General features: G+C 32.3%; 1 protein-coding gene across 2 annotated transcripts in view; it reads right to left on the bottom strand.

The window, feature by feature from the left end:
* The window catches only part of LOC108202891 (structural maintenance of chromosomes protein 5), a 33,429-nt gene extending 9,286 nt beyond the window's left edge, over positions 1-24,143 (bottom strand). Inside the window, exons 1-21 of one of the 2 annotated variants that reach the window (XM_017371494.2) lie at positions 23,786-24,143; positions 22,998-23,175; positions 22,763-22,916; positions 21,845-21,918; positions 20,219-20,368; positions 20,032-20,136; positions 19,805-19,950; positions 19,020-19,131; positions 18,770-18,925; positions 18,254-18,375; positions 17,808-17,952; positions 17,579-17,644; positions 13,063-13,188; positions 12,878-12,976; positions 12,185-12,350; positions 11,961-12,106; positions 11,762-11,825; positions 11,523-11,647; positions 10,701-10,778; positions 5,846-5,918; positions 3,794-3,897 (exon numbers count right to left, since the gene is read on the bottom strand). In XM_017371494.2, the coding sequence (XP_017226983.1) occupies positions 3,794-3,897; positions 5,846-5,918; positions 10,701-10,778; positions 11,523-11,647; positions 11,762-11,825; positions 11,961-12,106; positions 12,185-12,350; positions 12,878-12,976; positions 13,063-13,188; positions 17,579-17,644; positions 17,808-17,952; positions 18,254-18,375; positions 18,770-18,925; positions 19,020-19,131; positions 19,805-19,950; positions 20,032-20,136; positions 20,219-20,368; positions 21,845-21,918; positions 22,763-22,916; positions 22,998-23,175; positions 23,786-23,823 (2,427 nt within the window). In that variant the 5' untranslated portion in view covers positions 23,824-24,143. The remainder of the gene's footprint in view (positions 1-3,793; positions 3,898-5,845; positions 5,919-10,700; positions 10,779-11,522; positions 11,648-11,761; positions 11,826-11,960; positions 12,107-12,184; positions 12,351-12,877; positions 12,977-13,062; positions 13,189-17,578; positions 17,645-17,807; positions 17,953-18,253; positions 18,376-18,769; positions 18,926-19,019; positions 19,132-19,804; positions 19,951-20,031; positions 20,137-20,218; positions 20,369-21,844; positions 21,919-22,762; positions 22,917-22,997; positions 23,176-23,785) is intronic. The other variant, XM_017371493.2, reaches the window with a different exon arrangement.
* Between the last annotated feature and the right edge of the window lie 228 nt (positions 24,144-24,371).

Genomic DNA, 24,371 nt, shown 5'->3' with positions numbered 1-24,371 from the left:
TTCTCATTAATTAGAGTCTTCACTAATTCTCTCTCATCCTCATTTCTCACATATTTCACCATTTCTTTTTAATTACAAACTAATGTAAATTCTTTTCTATTCTCCTTTCTCATCTATTTCAAAATCTTAATTTCATACTATTTTATTTCTATAAATGCTTATCAGTTATTTTGTATTTTAAATCTATAAAGTTATCATAATTACGAACATTCAAAAATTTTTAAATTATTATTTTCAAGTTTTTGTTTAAAATTGCAATCATACTTATACAAATAATATATGATATATAAATTTAAAATATACTCTATCGCACCAATAAAACTTAAATATATTATATCTGTTCTTTTTTGTGAAAAATATGAAGTAATATGAATAGGAAAACGGGCAAACTTCCAGGAACTAAAATAATATATTTTGTACTCATAAAACAAATAGAATAATAAACATTTTAAGTAAAATGGTTTTTAAGATAATTACTAAACGTGTTTGGGTTAATACATTTTTATTGATGTATTAAATAGAATTTTTGTTTAACACTATTGAAAAGAGCAAGTCCAATAGGTTACCTAAACTTGATCCTAAACTCACATTTAGGTAATGTACTAAAAAAGAGCACTCCAACACTCTCCTAGTGGTTACTTAAATCACTAGCACAACCTCAAATCTTCTAGCCATTACTTATTTATAAGTAACCCCTAGCCATTACCTATCTAATACTTATGAATAAAATAATCTCTCTCCTTTCTTTGTCTTTTCCCTCCCTTTCCCCTTCTCTCTCCCAAATTTATTATTAAAATAATCTTAGGAGAACAAATATACGAATTGCTATTGGAGTTGACACTAAAAATAGATTACCTAAATTACTAAGACTCACTGGGATTCATTATTTTATATTATTAATAGGTAATGAGATAAGTAACCTATTGGACTTGCTCTAAGGTCTTAATAGTCAATCTCACTAAAGGAATAATTAGAAATTGGACCGAATGTATATTCACAAATGACATGAAATTAATTTATTTTCAATTTATACAGCAAATTGTATTGTCTCCGATTATAATGTAATAAACATCAGTTGGCATCATTATTAATAATCAATCTCACTAAAGGAATAATTAGAAATTGGACTGAATGCATATTCACAAATGACAGGAAATTAATTTATTTTCAATTCATACAACAAATTGTATTGTCTCCGATTATAATGTAATAAACATCAGCTGACATCATTATCCTATACACGTTCATTTTCTCCATTTTTAAATATTTAATATTATACATGTACATTCCATCCATTTATCCATTATAAATCTCCACTAACTCAACACTTTGATGTTTAATGTCATGCTCCTCTTCATATCATTATTACCTTTTTAAAAAAATAATATTAAATGTTTATCCAAAATAAGTTTTATAATAACATAATAATATAATATGAAGATTATAATTTATGGATATATGATCTATATAAAGATAGATAAATATCTTATTTATACACATTTAGATTGTTATTATAAAATATATAATATACTATAATTTGTTAAATACTACTCTCTCTTGTCCCTTTCAATTGTTTACATTGGGGTCGGGGGCTCGGCACACATTCTAATGCTCTCATAAATTTAGTTTGATAAATTATTTTGTTTTTTTTCTTCTGAGTAAATATTTACTATCTAAATTCTTATACAAAAAAGAAATGTTTTTAAAAAAATTTATAAAATTATGTTTTATATATGCGTGTCGAGTAATGCAAAAAAAGTTTTAAAAAAAGAGGGGGGGACAGAGGGAGTAACTTATAACCCGTGCCATCTACAAGTCACTTATAATATTCCCTATTTTATAGGATATATTTTGATATTTAATTTTGTCGTGAGTATGGATTTATTCTAGAATAATATACGTTTTAGGTAAAATAATTTTCAAATAATCAATAAACATATTTGGGTTAATACTATTTATGAGTGTGTAACATAAAATTTTTATTTAACACCACTGAATAAGATTTAATAGTCAATTTCAGTAACTAATTAGAAATCGGCCCCAATATATATTGATGAATGAAATTAAAATATTTTATTTTGAATATATATAACAAATTGTGTTACCTACGATTATAATATAATTATATGTGCTTTGTTTAGAAATATTATAATAATTTGTTAATGTTTAATTTTAATATATTGTTAATATCATTTTTATATTTCAAATTAATAAAAGTATTAATTTTATAAATAAGAAGACATAATCAACAATATTAATATCAATTACTTACTAATAATATATAATTTATTTAAAATTATTACAATTCTTTAAAGTACATGCAATATTTATATGAAAACAGTGCATCTGCACGGGACTAATCTAGTATATATATAGTCAGTGATCAAATACAAATCACTAAATATAACCTTAAATGAAAACCAAGAGAAACTAGTCCTATATGACATCACCCACCCCTTAGATGACATCAGCCACTCGGGGCCCACCCCCAACCCCACTCAATCCACCTCGGACCCATTAGACCCTCACTAAGTTGATGGGAAAAAAGGACTCCCTACCCCCAAAACAAGACTCAGGACAGCTCCAGAGGGGCTCCAAACAAGCTCAAGAGCCAATACTTGACCCCATCCCCATCCCACTAGGACCCATCCAGGCCTTGCAGATCGGGGTGCATCCTCGGGACCACAAACCTCCCCATCCTCTTAAAAAGCATTGGTTAGTATTTTAGTTTGTATTTAGCAATTTGTACTAGAGAGAGAGAGAACACATAAGAAAAAACAGGTGATCTTTTAATATTCACCCTTTAAACAACTTGATGTTTAATTTGCTCATATATCCAAAAAAGGCTCTAACTGTTATGCGCAGTAGATAAAAGATCCATTATTCCAATATCATATACAATTTACCAGGATACCAGTTGGCTTCCCTGTTTACAGAGGACTGTAAAGCCACCAATGCATAAAATAATACATGACCTTTCTTAATTATCTATCCATCAGAATCACAATTTCTCGAATTGGCCATTTACTTATTTCCCCACCCCCACCAGCCAAAAGGGAAAAAAACAATTTAACAGATTACCTAATAGATATGGTTGAAGATTAACAATTGAAACTTATGAGGATTGAGGAGCAAAAGAACAGCTCCAAATTTAACTGAAGAAGACATAATATGGTAAAATATTTGTCACTTCTTATTGGCTTATTATAACAGACTAATATTCTAAAAACTCAAGCTCAAAATTAGTTTTGCAAGAAAATGACCAATGGAGTAAGATTTGTGTATATTTTCCTTTGTGTATTATAGTAGAGAAGACCAATGGAGTAAGAAAATTAGTTTTTACGCGACTTTACGGGATGCATTTACAAAGATATTAAAGCACTTGGTAAGGAATGGTAAGTTTCTTAAGTGCAAAAGCACAGTATAAAACTAAAAGTTTATACAAGCAAGTTCTTAACCTATTTTACATAGCACGCTCCAGTCATTTGATGACTCCTCAAAACATGAATAGAGAAAAGGCAAATTTTAACTTGTGAAGGTCCAGTTTGAGAAGACTCGGCACAGGCAATCTTATGTATACATTATCTAATTAATAAATTCTACATTTTAATTTCACAAATTTTATGAAATTCAGTTACTTAACGTCCATTTTTTACGGAGGATGTAATTGTGCTCCACAAATACATGTTTGTGCTATCTGTATTATTGCGTTAAGACTTTATTTTGCACGCCTTACTATAACTGGTCATCTCCATAAATGTAAACTAGTTAAAATGCTAGTAACATAATAGACCTCAAGAAAGAGCTTTTCCAGTTCCGGAGTAATCATTGAAACTGATTCTGCATGCTTCTTGGCAGCTTGCAATTGTTGTCGATGTTTCTCCGCCTCACTTTTACCTGTTTAAAAATGCAAAGTTTAGAGTAGTAAACTATGTGAATAAAGGAATATGCTACACCATATAGAGTGTAAGCTGCACTGCTTTCTTCCATTGTTTGCCTATTGACATTTCTTGTTCATTTAAGTCCTACAATGTAGAACACTAGATAAACCAGTGATCCATTGACTAGACATTTACTTCATGGGCCATAAAAGAGATAGCTTAAAAATGTTGTTGAAATCCCACTGTTCTGAAAAGGGTTTGCTACGGAAAAAGTGCTCAAGGCAGCACTGCAAATGCCCCCTAAACCTATGGTGCCATATTGAAGGGAGCACATAAAATACGATTAACCTTAAAAGAAAAATCATAGTAATATGTGTCAGATTCCCTTTGACATTTACAGGTATAAAGTAATAAAACTATTAGGAACCACTGGCCTATCGTATTGCCAGAATATACACCAACTTCACGATAAACTAAATATTCTTCACAAATGTCAAGTACTATGAATAAAAATCACAAATTTCAAAGACAGAATGACTCAAGTCATACATGGATTCTGACAGAGATGCTAGAAGCCTCCACTATCAGCCAACCATAGCAATAACTAATTAACTATTAACGACTCTCATTTCTTTGATAATTATTAGGCCTTTAACTAGTCACTGCCAAAAATAATATACTACTTATAAAAGGGAATGATCTCTTAGCACATTAAAATTCCATGAGCTTTTCTCTTGGTTTTACAATTAATATATTACAAACACATTTAAAGCAAGGCAACAGCCTGCATGTAAACATGTAAATAACATTTATATCTTAGAAAATTATTGCAAATTTATTTTACAATCTAGAAACTTATGTAAAAACTCATTTGTAAAATATACTTGAGCAAATAATATTTTACATTTTATATAGTCCCTACTTTCAACTTCTGTTTTTATTTTAATCCACTATAGATAATATATAATCCAGAATTTATATGAAAAGAAGATTTTAAGTTAACTATATAGTGCAACTCAATTAATTTTTATGTACTATCGAGGAGGACCATATTTTAGAAATCTCACCTTTTTGTCAACCTAAGTATAATATTTTGACTCGGTTTTTATACACTATCTTGCATCCTATTTGTAATACCACAATCATTTTTCAGTCTAATTAAATATTCTACTGAATTATTTAATCAAATATACTTTCCATTATTTTAACCAAAAAAACTGACATTACCGATTGACAACCAATGATTGACATTACCGATTGACATTACCGATTGACAACCAATTATTTTTCAGTCACTAATAGTACTGTACATATTAGCCTGTTTGTTTCCCCTCTTCTTTATTATTACATTGTTGGCGCTTTTAAGTGCCCAATTACTTAGTTTTTCTGCGAGATAAGCAGGTATATATTTGTGAGATAGGTAGTAACAGAAAATGCTGACCGCCACCCAGTTTCATAGGCCATAAGTATGATGATCAAAAGGTCACGAGTTCTTTTGTTTGTTTTAGTAACTGTGTTTTCATACTATTTCCAGCATCATATTTGCAGGCTATTTTTCTTCCAATAGAGGGCATACTCATTCTGTAATTGATAACTATCATCTCTCATCATTTAGATACTGATTTTGTATCTGTGCTCTGTTTCTGTTTGTGCTGCTCAATGTAAGGGTCTCTGTAGAAATAGCACATCTATTTTCCAGAGTAGAGGTGAAATCTGCGTGAATCTACCCCCCCCCCCCCCCCCCCCCCCTCGACCCTGATCGATAATGGCAGACAATAGGCATATTTGCTTTTATGCGAATTTCCTTTAATCAAAAAGAGTTAAATATGTAAGCAACAATTATTCATCATCAGTCTACTGAATCTTTCAAGATCAACTTTTAGATAGCAATCATATACGAGACATGACTTTAGCATTGACCAATTTCATAGAGACTAAAACAGAATAATTAGTAGGAGTCATACAATACTCAAATTGTTGAGATGCTTGTACAGCAATCTTCTCTTGCTCCTTAACACCAACTTCTAGTTCTCTAATCTGAAAGAGGTCAAGGAAAACATCACAAATGAAATTGTATTATAGGTATATTAACATATAGAACAACAATAAGCATAATATGAAGTTAATGAGAAAGAGATAACGAGCATAAAAAAGTCATGAAATATAATTTGATTGATTGCCAAAATTCTACATGCTTGTTTTAAAGTATGCATGTCATGCGTAGGGAAAGCTTCTCAAGATAATGGAAGAAATTGTAGAAACATTTATCACCTCCACCGATATAGTAATCTATCTAATTGTTACTTTGTGATAATGAATATATATAGAGACTTATGTTCTATGGAGACCATTTTTTTTGGAGACCACTTATGTTCTACAAGTAAAATATTGCATTAAGACGTTGCAAAACTCATAATTTTGAAAATCATTTGTATTTTGTACAAAGATCATTATATCATTTAAAATCTTGAATATCATGTATGTTTTGCATGTAGAATATTGCAAAATGTTTTATCCTACAGAATATGTTTAGTTTGCAGAATATTTGTTCAATTTGCAGAACATACACATTCTACTTCTTAAACATAGATGTTCTTCAATACTTTTAATGAATTAGCGATATTTGTAGAACATACTTCACAAAATAATGTATTTTATAGCATTTTGATTTGCAAAATTACGAGCTTTGCAATGTTTTTATGCAAGATTTTACTTACAGAACATAAGTGGTCTCCACGGTCTCCAAAAAAAGTGGTCTCCATAGAAATTTTATTTCTCTATATATATAAGTGTGTGTGTGTGTGTTTATATATATATATATATATATTGGGTCTTACTCGAATACAAACCAAGTTAGCCTAAAAACCTAAAAACCACAAGTACACTCCCAATTTTGCTATAAGCACTCCATAATTGCAAACTGCACTCCGTTTCATTTTTTATTTTTTGTTTTTTTAGCTTCTAGGGGGACCCACTGTTGACGTGGCAGCAGGCCCACTTGCTGACGTGGCAGCCTGGCAGCCTGCCACCTGGGTGGCCCCACTGCTGACGTGGCAGCCTGGGTGGTCCCCCAGTGATGACGTGGCAGCATGGGTGGACCAAGGTGCTGATGATGGAGGGTGCCATGGCGCCTGGGGTGGGTCCTATTGCTGACGTGGCATTTGGGTAGAAAGTGTTAGTTTTGAAACATTGATGACAAAACTAGAGGGGGCATATTGTAAGTTTTAAAAAGAATGAGGAGATATTTGATCATTTTAAAACTAGTTTTTAGGTTTTTAGGCTAAGTGTGGTTTGTATTTAATAATCTACTTACACACACACACACACTCCACACACACCACTATAAAAAGAGAACAACACAGAACACTATCATAACACTTTATTTTTCATAAAAACTTATTTGTTAAGATTATAATTATATACTTAAACACCAATTAAACTTAATATATGAAATCATTAATAAAAAATATTATAGAATCCAGAGAAAAATCCATAACTGAATCCAGAATAGAATCATATATATAATTTTTGCATGATTAATATTACATAAGATCATGTTATTTTTATCCATATTTATTATTAAGCATGTTAGATACTTTTATTATTCATAATAAAAGGTTAATTAGCTTAACATTAGAATATAATTCAAGATTTAAATGAGATTCTATATTTGATTCTAAAGTGTTCTTCTTTTAAGGGTGTTTTTTGATCGGTACCCTATATATATAGGCTACTGATCAAATACAAACTAAACCTTACATACAAACTAAACCTATTCTAGAATTACTATTTACAACTACATGAATCACTGGTTTATACTGAATTAATTACTGTTTATATAGTAAAATCTGCAACTTTTAGTTTTCATAATTGAGAAAATCTACTTATCTTAACTGTTAATTGTTGATTATTAATGATCAATTATAATAATAGGAGGTCCATGATGGTAAACGAGGGATGTGATGGTAAGTAGTAGGTAATTGTGGTAAGTTATGGTGGCAAGCGGTGAGACTATTAGTGATGGTAGCCGGTGGAGTCCTGTTATAAAAAGTGTTGGTAATTGTGTCAGGAGGTCCCTTATTATAGTACGGGTAAAGTTGATGATTATATACGTTGTATATGTGTGTGTGTGTGTGTGTATTTATATTCGTGAGATATATTATATATAGATTAGTGATATGTTATGTACAAATTAGTGATTTTTGTTGTTAAAAATAGTGATAAAAAACTTACTAGAAACTGGTTTTTACTTTTTAGGCTAATTTGGTTTGTATTGGAGTAGGACTCTATATATGTGTACACACACTAAGTCACGTTTGACAGAGTTACTTGACAGTAAGGTGTGGCCAAAATTGACACTACCAAAACCCAACAAAAGAATATGAACTTCCAATTAGGGATTTTGGATTTTGGGAAGGGTCAAGTAAATTAGACATCATGTCAGTTGATACGAGTATTAAGAAATTGGGCTCTAGTTATATTTTTCAGCCCATTCGTATTCAAATTAAGCTAAAAAAAACAACCGTGTATAGTCAACCAGGCCCGATCGCCAAACCATTTCCACCTGAAGGCCAACTTTAATTACTTGGCACATGACATAGTGCCCAATCAATTAAATTAGTTCTGCATGTTCCAGTTCCCATGTTTTCAACACCGATAGTAATACATAAGAAGTTCATTAAACTTTAAATTAGATTTGTTTTCTTTTACTGCCATAAAGAATTTGTGTTTTCACATATAATGTTAGTTAAGTATAGATTACACGATTTCGGCAATATATATATAGATATATAGATAGATTACAGGAAAAAAATTGGATTGAACTCTTACTGGAAAGCCTATCATGCCCCTAATTTTAGAAAAGGGCCAATAGACCCCTAAACTCAACCATTTTTCTAATATTTACACCATATTTAATAAATAAATTATATTTTCAGTATAATATTAATATATATATATATATATATATATATAGGCTCATGATCAAATAGAAACCACTCTTAAAATAAAAACTAGAAACCAATACAAGTTAGTGATATTCTCAGTACAATTTAGTGATATTCTCTTTATGATTTAGTGATCTATGTTACAAGAATTAGTGAAAACTTGCACAAACCGCCCAGAATCTCCATATAATGTTCCAAAAACTGCTCAAATCTCCAGATATGTTCACATTTTCAATTCAGATGGTGATGACGGTGGTGGAGATGGTGGAGGTGAAGGTGGAGATGGAGAAGGATGATTGTGGTGAAGGTGTGGGCGGCTTGAAGTAAGGGGTTGGAGCGTTGCCGGAATAGTGGTGGCTCCACCGCGTTTTGAAGTTGAGCCGAGGTGTAGAAAGAAGTATGAACAGGGCTGAAGGAGGTTGAAGCATCGACCAAGATGGGGTTGGTGAAGATGGAGTGGAGATTGTGTTGTTAGAGAAATAAAGGAGGTGGAGGTGGAGATGGAGGGGGCGGGCGGCATAGAGGTGGTGGTGGTTATGGAGGAGGTGACAACGGAGGTGGTGGCAGTGGCGGATGTGGAGGTGGGGTTGGTGAAGATGAAAGTGGGGTTGGTGAAGATGGAGGTGGAGATTGGGTTGTTTAAGAATTTAGTGGTATTTGCTTTAGGATTTAGTGATATTTTAGCTTGGTGTTTAGTTTTTAGAATAAAGAGGTTTCTATTGGAGTATGACTCTATATATATATATATATATATATATATATATATATATACCGATGCGTAACTAGTTTTTGTTACATACAAAAAATTATTCAAAACTTTATATATCAAATATTAATTTCACATCATCATTCAGGAAAATTAAATTGAAATATAATTAGATTATTGCTAGTGAAATTGTAACATATTATTTTCAATTGGATGTAAAATAATATCATTACATAGAGTCTTATTAGCATTATAATATAAACTTCAATAATAAAATAATTAGAAGAAATCATTCAGCTTAACATATATTTATATAAACTATTAAATAATATAAAGAATTAAAGAAGGAATTTAAGATTATAAAATTATAGAGTATAAGGGAATGTTGGGTCTTGTTCAAGAGTATAGGGGTGAGATATGTCATCTTTACAGATGAGGGACGAGAGAGTTTTTAAGAACAAAATCAGGACCTTGTTTATACATTAGGCCAAAAGAAGATATTCTCTTAAATTCAATGTGCACAGACAAGGTGCATTAGAATATTGCAAATTAAGCATGACAAAAGAAAACCAAAATGCAGAATTGGGATGAGGTTAAATAAAATAATACCCTCTCCTAATGTAAATGAGTTATAGAAAGGTAGGCATCACCGCATAAGCACATACTAGGTTTGTCCAACTCCAACATTTTTAAACTGAATCATAAATAATATAAACACTCTTATTATATTAAAAGTTCAATAGATTAAAGCTTACGAACAAAGCAAAAAAATATTGACATATAATCTATCTCAAAGTCCATGGACTGGAAGAGCGTATGACACTTCAAATAAATGGCCCCTACTAATAGTGTTATACAGTTATCCTATTTGAAGTACTGATGGATACTAAAGGCATGTTTGACTACACTTTTCTTCCCGAAATTAGGACTTGTTTAGGGAAAAAGTTAAACATTTACATATTTTTGTTCAAATAAGTATTTAAGAGAATTTTAGTACTTATTACTTATCTTTAAGAAGTAAATACTTATTTATGCAAAAATAAGGTTAACATAAACATGGAAGAATCAGAAGACAGCTTATATAAAAAACACATATATACTGGTAGTATAATTAGGTGCGTTATGTTAATATACGTTGCTAACAAGGACATGAAAAAAAATTAATACCTTAGCCTCAAGTTCAATAACAATCATATTTTCTTCAGCAGAAGATCTTCTATAAGCCAATGTTTCAATAAGCAAATTCTGCCAAGAGGAAAGAAAATAAGAAATAAGAAAGAAACTAAAAGAGAAGTAAAAAAGGCAAAAATGATCCATAAAAATTGAATTCCAGATAGGGCTGTCAACAAAGTTCGAAAAATTCGATATCCGTTCGAAAAATCTGCATTCATATCTGAGATAAAGCGAATTTTATCAGTATCCAAGACAAAGCGGATATTATACGAATCCGACAATTCAGGATAAGGATGGGGATATAGGCATATTCGTATCTGATAATATCCAAATGCGAAATCATATATAAATGATATTTCAATATATATTTATATATATTATTATTTTATAACTTTATAGTGTGTGTATTATGGTGTATGTATTTATATACGAATTCATAAAAAAAAATATTATATAATATTTTAAAGATAACAAATTTATATTAAAAGATAAATAAAAAATAATTTTTGAATAAATATAAACCATCTTTAATGACTTTAATTCATAACTCAATTTTTAAAAAATAATTTATAGTTTTTACTATTTTTTTAATTTTCTTAAAATTTTAATATAAATATAAAAAAATCTGATTAAAAATCGAATTCGAATGCGGATATTATCTGTCGGATTCGGATATTATCTTTGAAAAAATTTCGAATTCGAATCCAGAAACGGATACGGATCTGTCTGTATCCGTATCTGAATTATCTGTTTGACACCCCTAATTCCGGAGAGCCTAAAGGCTAAACCATCTGTGACTGCCCAAATATAACCCACCTTGATCTCAATTGCACACTGAAATCGCTGAGCATTTAAGTCTGAAGCAGAACTTATGAGATTTGCCATGAGAGTGTCAATGTTTTCTTCTGCTTCCAGTGATTTTACTTTTGATTTTCTTTGATCTGAAACAACAGAAATTCAGTTGTGAGGTATCAGAGGTATGAAATAAAAGGGTTTTACTCAAGTGCATATAACAGTGGGGTGCAATAAACCAATCATGCTCTGTAGACACTTACTGACTCTACTCTCAAGTTCACGTCGTTTCTTTCTCTCAAGTTGGGCAATGCTCAGAATGTCTTCCTATACAGCACAGTTACAAAGTCAATATGTAGAACTGTAGATACAGAAAAACTCTCAAGTCTCAACAAATAGAAATATATATTAGCTCAGGGATAATAAAGGATAATAAATGCAATTTTTGGTCATTTGGCTTACACGTTCCCTTTGAAGTTTAGCTGCTTCATCTTCGAAGTGTCTTAGCTCACTCTGAAGCACTTTCAAACTACTTTCAAGATCAGAAATTACATCTTCTAGCTCGGTTTTCCTAGTCCTGAGACTTTCAAGCTCCTCAACATCCACATCTGGAGAACAATAGTATATATATTACAAAATAGTAGATGCATTCAGATGAGTTGTTAACATAGGTTCCAGGTTCATACTGCATAAAAGAAGACGCGACTGGTTCACTGATTCAACAACTGCTGAAACATGATCACCATATCTAGATTTGGACCACCTATAGTGGTTTTCAGGAGTCCACATATCCATGATTCCCAGTCTCTGGACCTCATTAGCTCTCTCATCAGTTGCTTTTGAGCCAATGTACTGAAGAACACAAAAATAGAAGAACAAATATAACCTTTAAAGGTATCTTGTTAATAGTACAGTATAATAATTAACATATCAGACCATCCATTTACATATACAATTTTTGAATAAGGGGTCTGAATAAACTAGAACTTAAAAACCAATATCAACCTTAGATATGTGTTTAATCAATAGCTCATAGTTAATCATTCTGCTGCAGAACAGAAATCATTTTCTGTAAATGCAGGACATAATGTTTTTTCAAGAGTCATAAGATATGGTTTTTCATTCAGAACAAAATGTTTTCTGATGTAAACGTACATAAAACTTTTTTAAGAAAATTGTTCACCTACATTACATGACATTTTGTCACATTTTTATAAGAACAATTCGAAAAATTAGTTAAGCGCTAAAATGTAATGAAAACAATATACAATACAATATTATGTTTTGCTGAAGAGCATAAACGAGTTCCAAGATTCTAAGAATAAGTTTGTTCTAAGTGGAACGTGATCCTTTAAAAGAATCAATGTTAAGAAGCATACAGAATACTCCAGCCCAAACTGTCCTATCAGAACATCTTTGACTGCAGAAGGAGCTTCAAAAACTCGGTCAAGTCTGGAATAGATCCCAATTGCATGCATCTGCTAAAAGAAACGAAACAAAATTAAATAATTGTATTAAAATAAACGCCCAAATGGTTACTCGAGAAGAAATCTGAGTTGCGTGCCTCCTGAGAAATTTCAAATGACTCCTTGTTAGGACCTTCATCCACATGATTAATAACCACAACATCAAAAGGCATAAGATTTTGGACCAAAAAGTCCCGATCACCAGAATCCTGAGTTATAAATGCCTGCAGAAGTTTACATAAATTACAATGATGCAATTCAAATTTCCAAAAGAAACTAACATAGCATACCGACAGTCCACTTCTAACTAACCTCCTAACATAAACTGCAACCTAATTTAAATTTAAAACTCAAGCAAGGAACATAACAACACGCATTTTTATTCTTAGCTTTATAAAGATTAACCAACGTTAGTTGTTCATCTCCCATTCTTTATGGAGTGGGTGGGCATTTGTAGAGAAGGATCCAAATTATAAATAACAAAATGGACTCCATCCAGTCTCCTGGATATTTGTTTAGGTCCATTTTCCGTTTGATCCCAACTATGTCTGCTGCACTAGGTTTTTTTTTAATAGACCTGTGATGGGATCAAATGAACCTTTTGCAGAATTTCCAAGACAACTAAATACTCTATTTCCGTCTACTCTAGTATCCCGGCCAGATTACTGATCCTTTCACTTTAAGAATGTTATTTTAAGAGCTGAATATATCCTTTATATAGCACGCCGTGTTGAATTTGAGGACTGTAATTCAACCCGAGTTAAATCTTTTTCTTGTCAAATCGAGCCTAAAATGTATATTCGAGCCTAAAACGATTTATCGAGTTTTATAACATGTTTCCAAAATAGCAAGTGCTATCGAGTTTATCGAGTTCTTAACATGTTTTTTAGCTGTCGGGATCCTATTGAGCTTATCGAACCTGTCGAGGAATAGCTTAATTTTCATAAAAGTTATCCGATTATATTTTCTTCAACTTTATGCTAAAAAAATAAAAAAATTCCACTATTAACAGTGACAAATAAGCTTTTTAAATAAAATAATTTGTTATGTGAAATGACTCTAATATATTCAAAAATACATTGTTTGTACTTGTCACATAAATGCCAATAATATTGATAGTTAACTTTTCAAATAATCAAAATAAATTTTTGATCTCGTTTGTTCATACTTTTTTTTTTTGAAATACCGTTTGTTCATACTTAATGACTTATGTCATTCTATATTATTATAAATTGAAGTGTCTATTATATATATGATAACAATAATTATAATATCAGAATCTTATTTGTTGGGAGAGAAAAATAATTTTTATTTTTCCAAAACAAATGTACACGATAAACACCAAATCAATAATAGTTATAGAAGTTATATTTTTAATTTAATAAGAATACAACAAACTACAATGCTATGACTTTAGTGTGTCATTGACTTGATATAGTTTAGACTTCAATTGCATAAAGTATGTTATTGTAGATTTGGAAATTGGACCTAATTGATTGACATATCTCCATTGGGAATTTAGTCAAAAGTATTAATCAAAACAATAAGCAAATTATGTGATGTATTTTTAATATAATAGTAATATAAATTATTAAATGAGGAAAGTGCACTATGTGTAACTATACTATGGCCTATACAGCACTTGCAATACTAAAGTTTCAAATCCTACTCCCGATGTACTATACTTTCTAATTTTATGCAGTTAGTGTACAACCGTCAATTAAACACTGATGCCGTGAGATTAAATAGTTTAAGCCATGGTTATTTCAGTCATTTAAATATCAAGCACCCAAAGTAGACAAAAAGACGCAGCAGTTAAGGCGATCGTTACATCTTCAAGCACGCAAACTCATTTCCACAGCATCATCATTCACGGATCATAGATCGAGATCACGAATCTCACAGGAGGGGAGGGGCTGGAATCACTCGATTTTGTCTCACTACCGTTGTTTGCGGCCATTTTAGAGGAAAATGATTTAGGTCACTGTTTGGGATTAGGGTTTATGTTGGGAGATGAGTGCACAAATGTTCTGGGTAGAGGAGAGCCTTTAAAGATGATTAAAGAGTCGTTGAAATAATAATTTCCATAAGTACTCTAACGACGTCAGTGTTTATTTGACAGTTGTACACTAAATGCATAAAATTAGAAAGTACAGTACATCGGGTGTAGGATTTAAAACTTCAGTATTGCAAGTGTTGTATAGGCCATAGTATAGGTACACATAGTGCATTTTTCTCTTATTAAATTACTTGGTCATTCTCGTATATTTTGTAATATACAATGTTATATAAGAATTTATAATGATAGTAGCTAAAACGTCTTATAAGAGTTAATCAATTGACTCGCAGAATATCCAAAACATTACTACATGTACGTATGTAAACAAGTGATTAATTACTTAATTAATATTATGTGGGAGTATACAAACTCTGATACTCATAAATTGGAACGTTTCAAAATTATAAGAAATCATATATATATTTATAGACAATTTCTCAAATACAAACCACTAAAATACACATTAAAATACAAACCAAGAAAAACCACGTGTAAACGACACACCCACCCTCTATATGTCATCACCCAGCCCCAATATGTCATCAACCACCTGCCCAACCTCGCACCCACTCAATCCACCCTGGGACCACTAGATATTCACCAAGGCTCTACATGCCTTTAACATTCTCCGGACAATCCCAAGGGCCAAAACTTGGCACCACCACGGTCTCACTAGGCCTCGCCCAGACCTTACTAGGCCCCGTCTAGGCCCACTTCGAAGTGCATCCTCGGCCCAAAAACCCTTTCACATGCTACTTAATTTCAGTGGTTTGTATTGAGTTTATACGTTAGTGGTTTATATTAGAATAAGATATATATATATATATATATATATATATATATATATATATATATATATATATATAACTCGACTCGAGTCTTTAACCGAGAACAAAAACTTGTCCCAGCTTAAGCACAATAACAAGTTCGAGCCGAGTTAATTGAGCCAAGCTCGAGTTAAGCTCCAAAAAGTTTGACTCGGATTACAGCTCTTTATTTGAGTACCCACGTTCATTTTATTTTTAAATTAAAATAAAATACCAACACAATGCTACAGAGCACGAAATTAAGAATTTGATTGTTAATTATTTACATGTATTAGTAAAGAAACATTTACCTATATTAATTTATTAGTATAAGAATATTAGACTTCCTCTATTAAACATGGTAGTAGCTAATTATTACATAGTACTGTAGTTATCAATTAAGAATAGTTTGCAATTATTTAGCTAATCACCTTAATTCATTAAAGTTGAATACTATGAATTCAATCTCTGGATTTATTGTGTGTTTTTGCCAATTCTTGGTGCAGATACATTCTATCCCTATCCCTATTTTTACCCTTGTTGTATATCAAGTGGTATCCCGTCACCACCACCAAACACCATAAACCCTTGCCGCATTCAACAACCACAAGAACCCTATCTTAGCAATATATATTCATATATTTGACCAACTATATCCATATACTTCAAAGTTTTCATTTACTTATAAAGCAACCCTTTACTTTCAGATTCTCATAATTCAAATCTTTGTAATATAAGCAAGTGACATTGCAAAGAACTCCAACCATTATTGCTCATGAGATATATTGTGTTATAACAAGTTGTAAAGCTACGTTCATTATTGCATCCATGTAGTTCTCATTATTGGATATCATACGAAAAGTGCCAACTAACATGATTTAATTTGGAAATAAAAATAAGAATCTCGTAGGTTTTGTATTTCATTGTATATAAGCCTCTGGCATCTCTATATACTTGTGTAGATTATTGAAAAGTGCTACCATATCACTTGTCAATTTTAAACCAAGCATCTAATTTATAAACTTCATTTTCTGTTGCTTAACTATTTGCTTCAGACTTCAACTTATTAAGAACTATAATAAAAAGAGCCCATCACACCCTCGCTAAAGTGGAAGAGAAATAAAAGCTCCACAACGGAATCATTATTAATGATGAAAAGACCCAGGGTACTGAGGAGTTATTAGTTCAGTGACATATTTGTGTTTTGACCAGAGAAGAAGATACCATTACTCGAAGTGGCAAAAAGAATGAAATAGTTGCATCTCAGAGGGAAGATGATGTAGAAGCAGCCCAAGGATATTGCAATTATCTAATCATTAATAGAGACAAAGAGATACATTGATTTTGATATACCTGATAGTCTTGGGTGTTAGATGCAGGTTAAGCTTCGATGCATGGTTTAAAATCGATACTAAAATTAGGACAACAGTGTATATCATTATACTATATTTCAAAAATTTCTCTCGTCTTGTTCTTACACATTCCAAGATATTTTCCATTATTATTTTCAAATTTCCTGCAAAACTAAGGAAAAAACTAGAAACAGAAATGATAATGTCACTTGACACTTCAAATGATCTTCATCTTCAGTTAAAGGTTTAACAAGGTTTAGCAGTCAATACTTTGATATTTGAGTTTCTTGATGTAATTTAAGAAGAAAATTATAATGTACAGGAGCATATATGAAAAGGTTAATTATATTTACAAGAAATTATCGTACTAGTAATAACCGCATCAATTTTGATTTACCTTCCAGATATAGTGAGCAACATGACCTTCCAAGTAGTTTGCATGGACTCTATCTTTGACATTAACCTGATTTTGCAGTAATAAAAAGAAAGAATTGATTTGAGTAGATAATACAGTATTACTCAGGACTCCGTTTCTGAACTAATAAGTAAAAAACTGAAGGGAAAAAAAAGCAGCTCAAAGGTACTGGTATTATCATTCCAAACAATAGTTTGTAAAGATTGTGTACCTCAATTAATACTGGACCATACACATCTTTGTTGAACTCATGGCGGTGTTCATTCACCCATTTATATGCCTCAAATATTTTTTCAGCACCTGAATTACGTAAAGCATGTAAACTTTTATTCTTTGAATCCTCCATATTCCTTAACCTGCAAATATTTGTCCAAAGATGTAAAAGCAGCACTTTAAAACTCAATTTTCATACAAAGAAAAATGCAGAGGTTTATAGGAAACAACACTGTCTGCCTCCAACAACAAATCCAAAAAGTAGAGATGAGTATATATGTATAAAGAAGGGAGTTTCCTTCCCACTAATATTTGTCTTGGACTGACAGATAAGCTCTAGAATCCTTCATCAAATTTTCACTGATTCCTTGTCCTCTTTAAGACACCAAGACACTCATTTACATCCTAGAATAGACACTTGTTACACTATTTGCATCCCTTTACCTGTCAATACATCGGGCCAATTGTTCTTTTTTCTGATATATGGATTTCTCCTTTTCCCTCTTTTGCGATCTGACATTATCTGCTCGCCCTTCCAACTCCAAAATCCGAGCACATAAGCTATCCTGAAACATGCTTTAATTTCAGTAGCAGGATCAAGGTAAATGTCCATGTTTTACTGCAAAGGATATGCTGGTCATCTCCAGAATCATATATATAAGTACAGAAATAAGAAGTGAAACTGAAAATCAGAGCACAATATTATCTCCCTAAATTTGAAATTATAAGGCTAACGAAGATTTGATTGTAGAAAATAATGCAGTAAATTCCATCGAGGGCTGCATAACAAGCGGGAATGCAAAAATACCCATGAATAACAAAACAATATGAAGCACTCTAATAATCCCAAATATCATAATGTAAAATCTTGGATGCCCCTTCTCTGGATTGACAAGCCTCTGTTGAGTTAATCAGGAAGTCAATGGCAAAAACAGTAGCTTTACTAATACGGATACTTACAAGTTTATCCTTAGGAGGTTCAGAATGAGGCAGGTTCGCAAGTTCCGACTCAGCCGCGGCAAGATCTTCTTTAGCTTTTAAGATTCTTTCTTGACGAGATTGTTCTTGCCTTCTCAATCCTTCCATTTCCTTAAATTTTCCCCGCACTTGCGCACTCTACAAGTTTGTAACCAGAATTTAGATTCCCCCATATGCAAATCTCAGGTCCTAGAGAAAACTTTCACAACAAAAAATTTATCCATTTAGATACCAAAATATTTTCTCTCTCTGCCAGTTGCATCCGTTTCTTGGAATTGCCATCTAAGATAGCTCTTAATTTCCTCAATTTAGCATCTTGAGCAGTTTTCTCTTTTTTGTGATACCTGAAATTAATTAGCAAAGTAAAACAAATTAGCGAAGTAAAAACAAAGAAACTTTACAAATAACAAGATGAAAAAAGAAGTTACAATAATAGGCTGCACGAAAACTAATCAAATATGTGAAACTCTCAGTACAGTTACTAAATAATATCTTAGAATTATACCTCCTTCCTGTTCGAAAACAAATTTTTCCCTCAAAAAATTGTTTGATTCCCACTTTATTACTCAAAGAAAATAAGAAATATATTTCTCTTGAATCACATAGAACACTACAAAAGATATATACATTATACACTACATCCAAGAGCAAGTCCAATGCATACCATATAATTAAATGCATAGCAAAACTATAGAGCTAGATATACAAACTGGCCACTCCAATACATGGTCATCTTAGCATTAAAAAAGAATGTTTCTACATATAAAACCAAACATAGTTATAGCCATCCTACCCATCCTTGCCAGATCATTTTCCAAGAGAAAGAAAAAAGGAAGCAATCTTTGTACCCTGAGTCTTGTCTTAAGCATTAGTCACAGTCATCTTAGCATTGGCATTGGAGTATAAGTTCTACTTTAGCACCAAAAACCACTTTTTGTTGTAAAAATACAGATTTAGCTATAGGCATTAGTATTAGCATTGGACTTGATTCAAAATTAAGCTAAACAAATTGCCTACTCTATCGGTCCTTGTAGTTCATTCATAGCTTTAGCAAGCTCGTCAAACTTTCTCTTAGCATCTTTCTCCTTCTCTTTAGCTTCTATGTAGTCAGCCTTCTTCATGTCATACATCAGCCAGGGCATTTTCTTCTTCATCGCATCAACCTACAAATGATTAGAATGATCAGCTAAAATCTGTCATCAAAGAAACAAAAAAAGTCTATGCAAGGAAATCAGAAGGCAGACCTTTTTCAAGAGTTCTCCCCTTTGACGAACGCGATCAACATCTCTTTCCTGCTCAGCATTAAGTGACTTCAGCTGATCCAAAGTTTCTCGATTTTGCCTAACTGCCTAAAATATAACACAATGTGTTTAGAATTAGTAAAGAGACACTGCAAGTCCAACAACTAATCGAAATGTTCTTAGAACTCACTCGTTCAAGATTGCGCAGCTCATGACTTTTACCAATAAGAGCACGATGTTGTACAGGTAGTCTTGGGTCACCAACAGCCTTTTCAGTCTCTTCCAAAAGTTGAACTGGAGTCAATTTAGCAAACTCACAGACCCTGTCTTGGGGCAGAAACTACAATCCCCCACAAAGGACATGAAGAGAAAAAAACTAAGCTCCAAATAAGTAGTAGGAAAAAAAAGTGTGCTGAACAAAGAGAGAATAATTTAAAAAAAGGTCATATATGAATATACTTCAAATAAACATATTTTGATAAGCTAGCTACAGGTAATTATACTGGATTGGGGTGATAAAGACAACACACATGTGGTATTCAAGTATGTGTGTGTTGTAACAAAAGTTAACCAAGAACTCTGTACATGAAACAGGTTTTCAAGACTGAAATTATTCGGCAACATCATCCATCCAGAGAGAGAATATGCTACTCTTATAACACATGACAAACAATTGGTTTTCGTAATTGAATTTACAAAAGAAAATATTGACAAGCAGTTCATCTCTGAACCTTTATTGAATACACACTATAAAATAACGGTAACACTAAAAATTGGGGTCAGAACCATATAATGGCACTCGATATCTTGTGTGCCATTAAACTTACAGTCACAAGTCAAACAAGTGCTCCTGAAATAATTTAACCAAATTTTGTAAGCTGCTACTCTAATTGAATGAAATTGTACTCTAAATACAATTTCAGGAGCCCCTCGATATTTTAAAGGTAAAAGAGTATTTCATTCACTTTTCTTTAACAAGAATAAACAATGAAATCATTTCCGATTCATATAGCACCATCATCTTGCTTCTGTAAAAATGATATGTAAAACCAACTACATCAGTCAATTTTTCCTCCCCCATCACAAAAATGTTAGAAGTTGTTAAGTGACCAATTCTCCTAAAACCTTAAGGTGTTAGGAGGGCTTACCAGGATCATATTCTAATATTCTCCCTCACTCGAAATCCCATTTATGGATCGAGAGTGTGTCCTTAATAAATTCTAAGAATATTGGGGGTCACAGGGAGTCGAACTCGAGTCTCCCACGAGCCTAGGCTCTGATACCATGTAGAGTAACCAGTTACTCTAAAACCTCAAGGTGTTAGAAAATGGCCCTTTCCATGATCTTATATTCTAACAGAAGTGAACATAATATATGCAGTATCATTTGGTGGAAGTTTTTGAGAGGTAAAAGCAGGTGCGGGGATGTTTGAAAATAAGGAGAGATAGTCGAAGAGGCAAAGAAAATATTGAATCTGAATTTGAAAAAGAAAAGAAAAGAAAAGAAAAACTTAGATGAGATTTCAAACAATAATTTCCTCTATCATATTAATGAATGAGCAAGTTGCCACTTAAGTTGTATAATAATGCTACAAATCACACATTGCCTTGACCGCATCATTTTCATAATAATAGCTCAGACTTCTGTTTGTGAAGTGTCATAAGTCATATGGATGCAAACCTTGGTCCAAAAGCAGAAAGAAGCAGCAAGTCAAGTCAAAATATGATGTCCAATGAAAACTCAAGGTTTTTAAACATTAGAGCATAACCATGATGCATGCATGTCAATATTACAATACAAGATATCTAAATCTCACCTGAGTTAAATTGTTTACTTGAATGTTGAACTTTTTAACTATCTCACCAACATCTTTTTTGGGTACACCAACACCTGCAACACATAGAAAAACAACTCAACTTCCTCACTGACATATAGTTGTCTTACTCTATAGGAGCTTCAATATGGACAGATCTTGTAACAAAAACAGAGATATGCATGTACTCATAAGCATCCAAAGTTTCAAAATGATAATGTAATAGAGGTGACAGGATATGCTGGTATTGTAGGCAAAAGCAGAGTAAATTATTAAATGTGAGACATCACACCTCTAAAAGTTTTTTTGTGTACTAAAAATTTGAAACCAAGTAAATCCACCAGTCAAAACTCCAGAAAAAGTTTCTTCTGGAAAAAAGATAATGCGAATTCTCATCTTGGTGAATATGTAGATACATGAATGTTAATGAACCAAAGAAAAAACCAATAAATCGGCCATTAAATTATTGAAATCTTGAGATGTGAATTACCTGAAGATGTTTAAGGGCCTAATTTTATAAAATTTGAAAAACACTAACACGGTAACATTGACACACAGAATCATGACACACAGACTCATGAGAGTGGCTGGACAAAACCTATCCTATCTTTGGTTTACAAAAAATCTCAATGCATACCATAAATATCATATAAGCTAGTTAAATTTTGGGGCCCGTAATAAGCATGGCCCAAGGCAACCGCCCTGCTTGCCCTCCCTCGGGGCCGGGCCAGAATAATGTTTTATCTAATATTTTATATTAAAAAAACTTTAAAAGATATATTATTACCAGCTATATAGATTATATAAAAACAAAATTATCATATAAAATAGCTAAAATTTACTTTATCCAAGACCTCACTTTCCACAGGGTCTCCATATGTTCGTCTATATATATCAGCAACAATAAAAAAACTAACTTACCATTATATAACCACTCAGACTTGTTGTGTATGTCAATTTTACGCATTATAGTAATTAGATCGTCATTACTGCTCCCTTTCAAAGTAATCTTGATATGTCCAGATTCTTCTCCACGCTTAACAAAAGCTCCAATTGTCGAAGCCCTGCCAAGAAGCTGCACACATAACAAAAGATCTCAATTCATACAAAATCGTATATTCCATTGCACAAAATAGACAAACTTGTTCCGACTAACCAGTGGCTCTCCGCCAAGACCAAGTGCAATGGCACATACTAAAGAACTCTTTCCAGACCCATTTGGTCCAACAACAAGGTTTAACCGAGATGCTGGTTGGCATTTCAATTTATCAAATGTCATAAAGTTACGGATCTCAATATCAACAATATTTCCTGGCATATAATCATCATCTCCCCTGTATAATAAGAAGACAACAAAATATTAGAGACATAATTAATTCTATTCGTCTGAATCTAATTCACTTCAAAAAACAGTAAAGACATATCAAAGATTGGACATTTGAAAATTACCTAACAATATTAGTCCAAATAATATCTAAATTATACACAAAGCACTACCGAAACATGTATACACAAAGGAAAATGCTTGTGTTCTCCTAATATAAACATATGTTAGTAGCGTATAGACCAGAACCACAATTAAAGAACTTTATGTATATAAACATAATCACGATCCGTAAACAAAAGGCACAATTTTCTAGTAGTGGCAAAATTAGAAAGCAGAAGAATGCTTAACTGAAACACTTGGATCCATTAAAAACGATTAAAACATTCCGAATATTCGCGATTTCGAACTTAACTATCCAGACTATTCTAATTCTAATAACAACCATATGTAACGTAACGACGAAAGTGCAAAATCGAAACGATTCAGCTACAGTAGAAACGAGTAAACATGAATGAGCAATATTTTAAATAAGAATGTAGTAGAATCACAATTGAAAGCAGGAATATAATGAGCGAGTGACGAAAAAGGCACGAATTTCGAGGAGCGAGAGGATGAACCTGCTGACTTTGACGCGTTTAGCGGAGCGCTCGGCCATTGAAAAGCTAGGGTTTCATACGAATGATTGCAAGTGTGTGTTGGATTGTATGAGAGAATTGGCGGCAACAAGGGGAATGGAATGGGGGTGTGAGAATTACTGGTGCTCCTGCTTCAATTGGGTTTTACTATGCAGTCAAAACTTGTAGGAGGCGGACCTGCTTTGACTTTTGAAACCCAAATTCTTTATTGGGTTTTTAATTTTTTATTGGGTTTGACAAGTATAGCAGGAGAGATCAATCACTTGGAGCTACAAAACTTCATAAAACATCATTGATCGCCAATATCTTTGTGAAATAAAGAGTTGGTATTTCCATTATTTTTATTAGGAAACAGGCAAATAAAATAGCCCACAAATTGGATACCATCTAAAGAAAACGAAGCGTGATAAGAATGGCCTTTGGAAAACCTCGTCTCTGCATAGTGGTGTTCATGGGTCGGATTGGGTTGGTTTTATCCGAAATCTTAACCCGACTCATTGTATTCGATTTTATTTGAGTTGTTTAGAATTTTGTTTGGGTTGGTACAAGTTGGGTCGGCTATAATATT

This window comes from Daucus carota, chromosome 9, assembly GCF_001625215.2.
Source record: "Daucus carota subsp. sativus chromosome 9, DH1 v3.0, whole genome shotgun sequence".
NCBI lineage: Eukaryota > Viridiplantae > Streptophyta > Magnoliopsida > Apiales > Apiaceae > Daucus > Daucus carota.
Note: the sequence above shows the minus strand (reverse complement) of the source record. Positions and strands in the feature narration are given on the sequence as shown.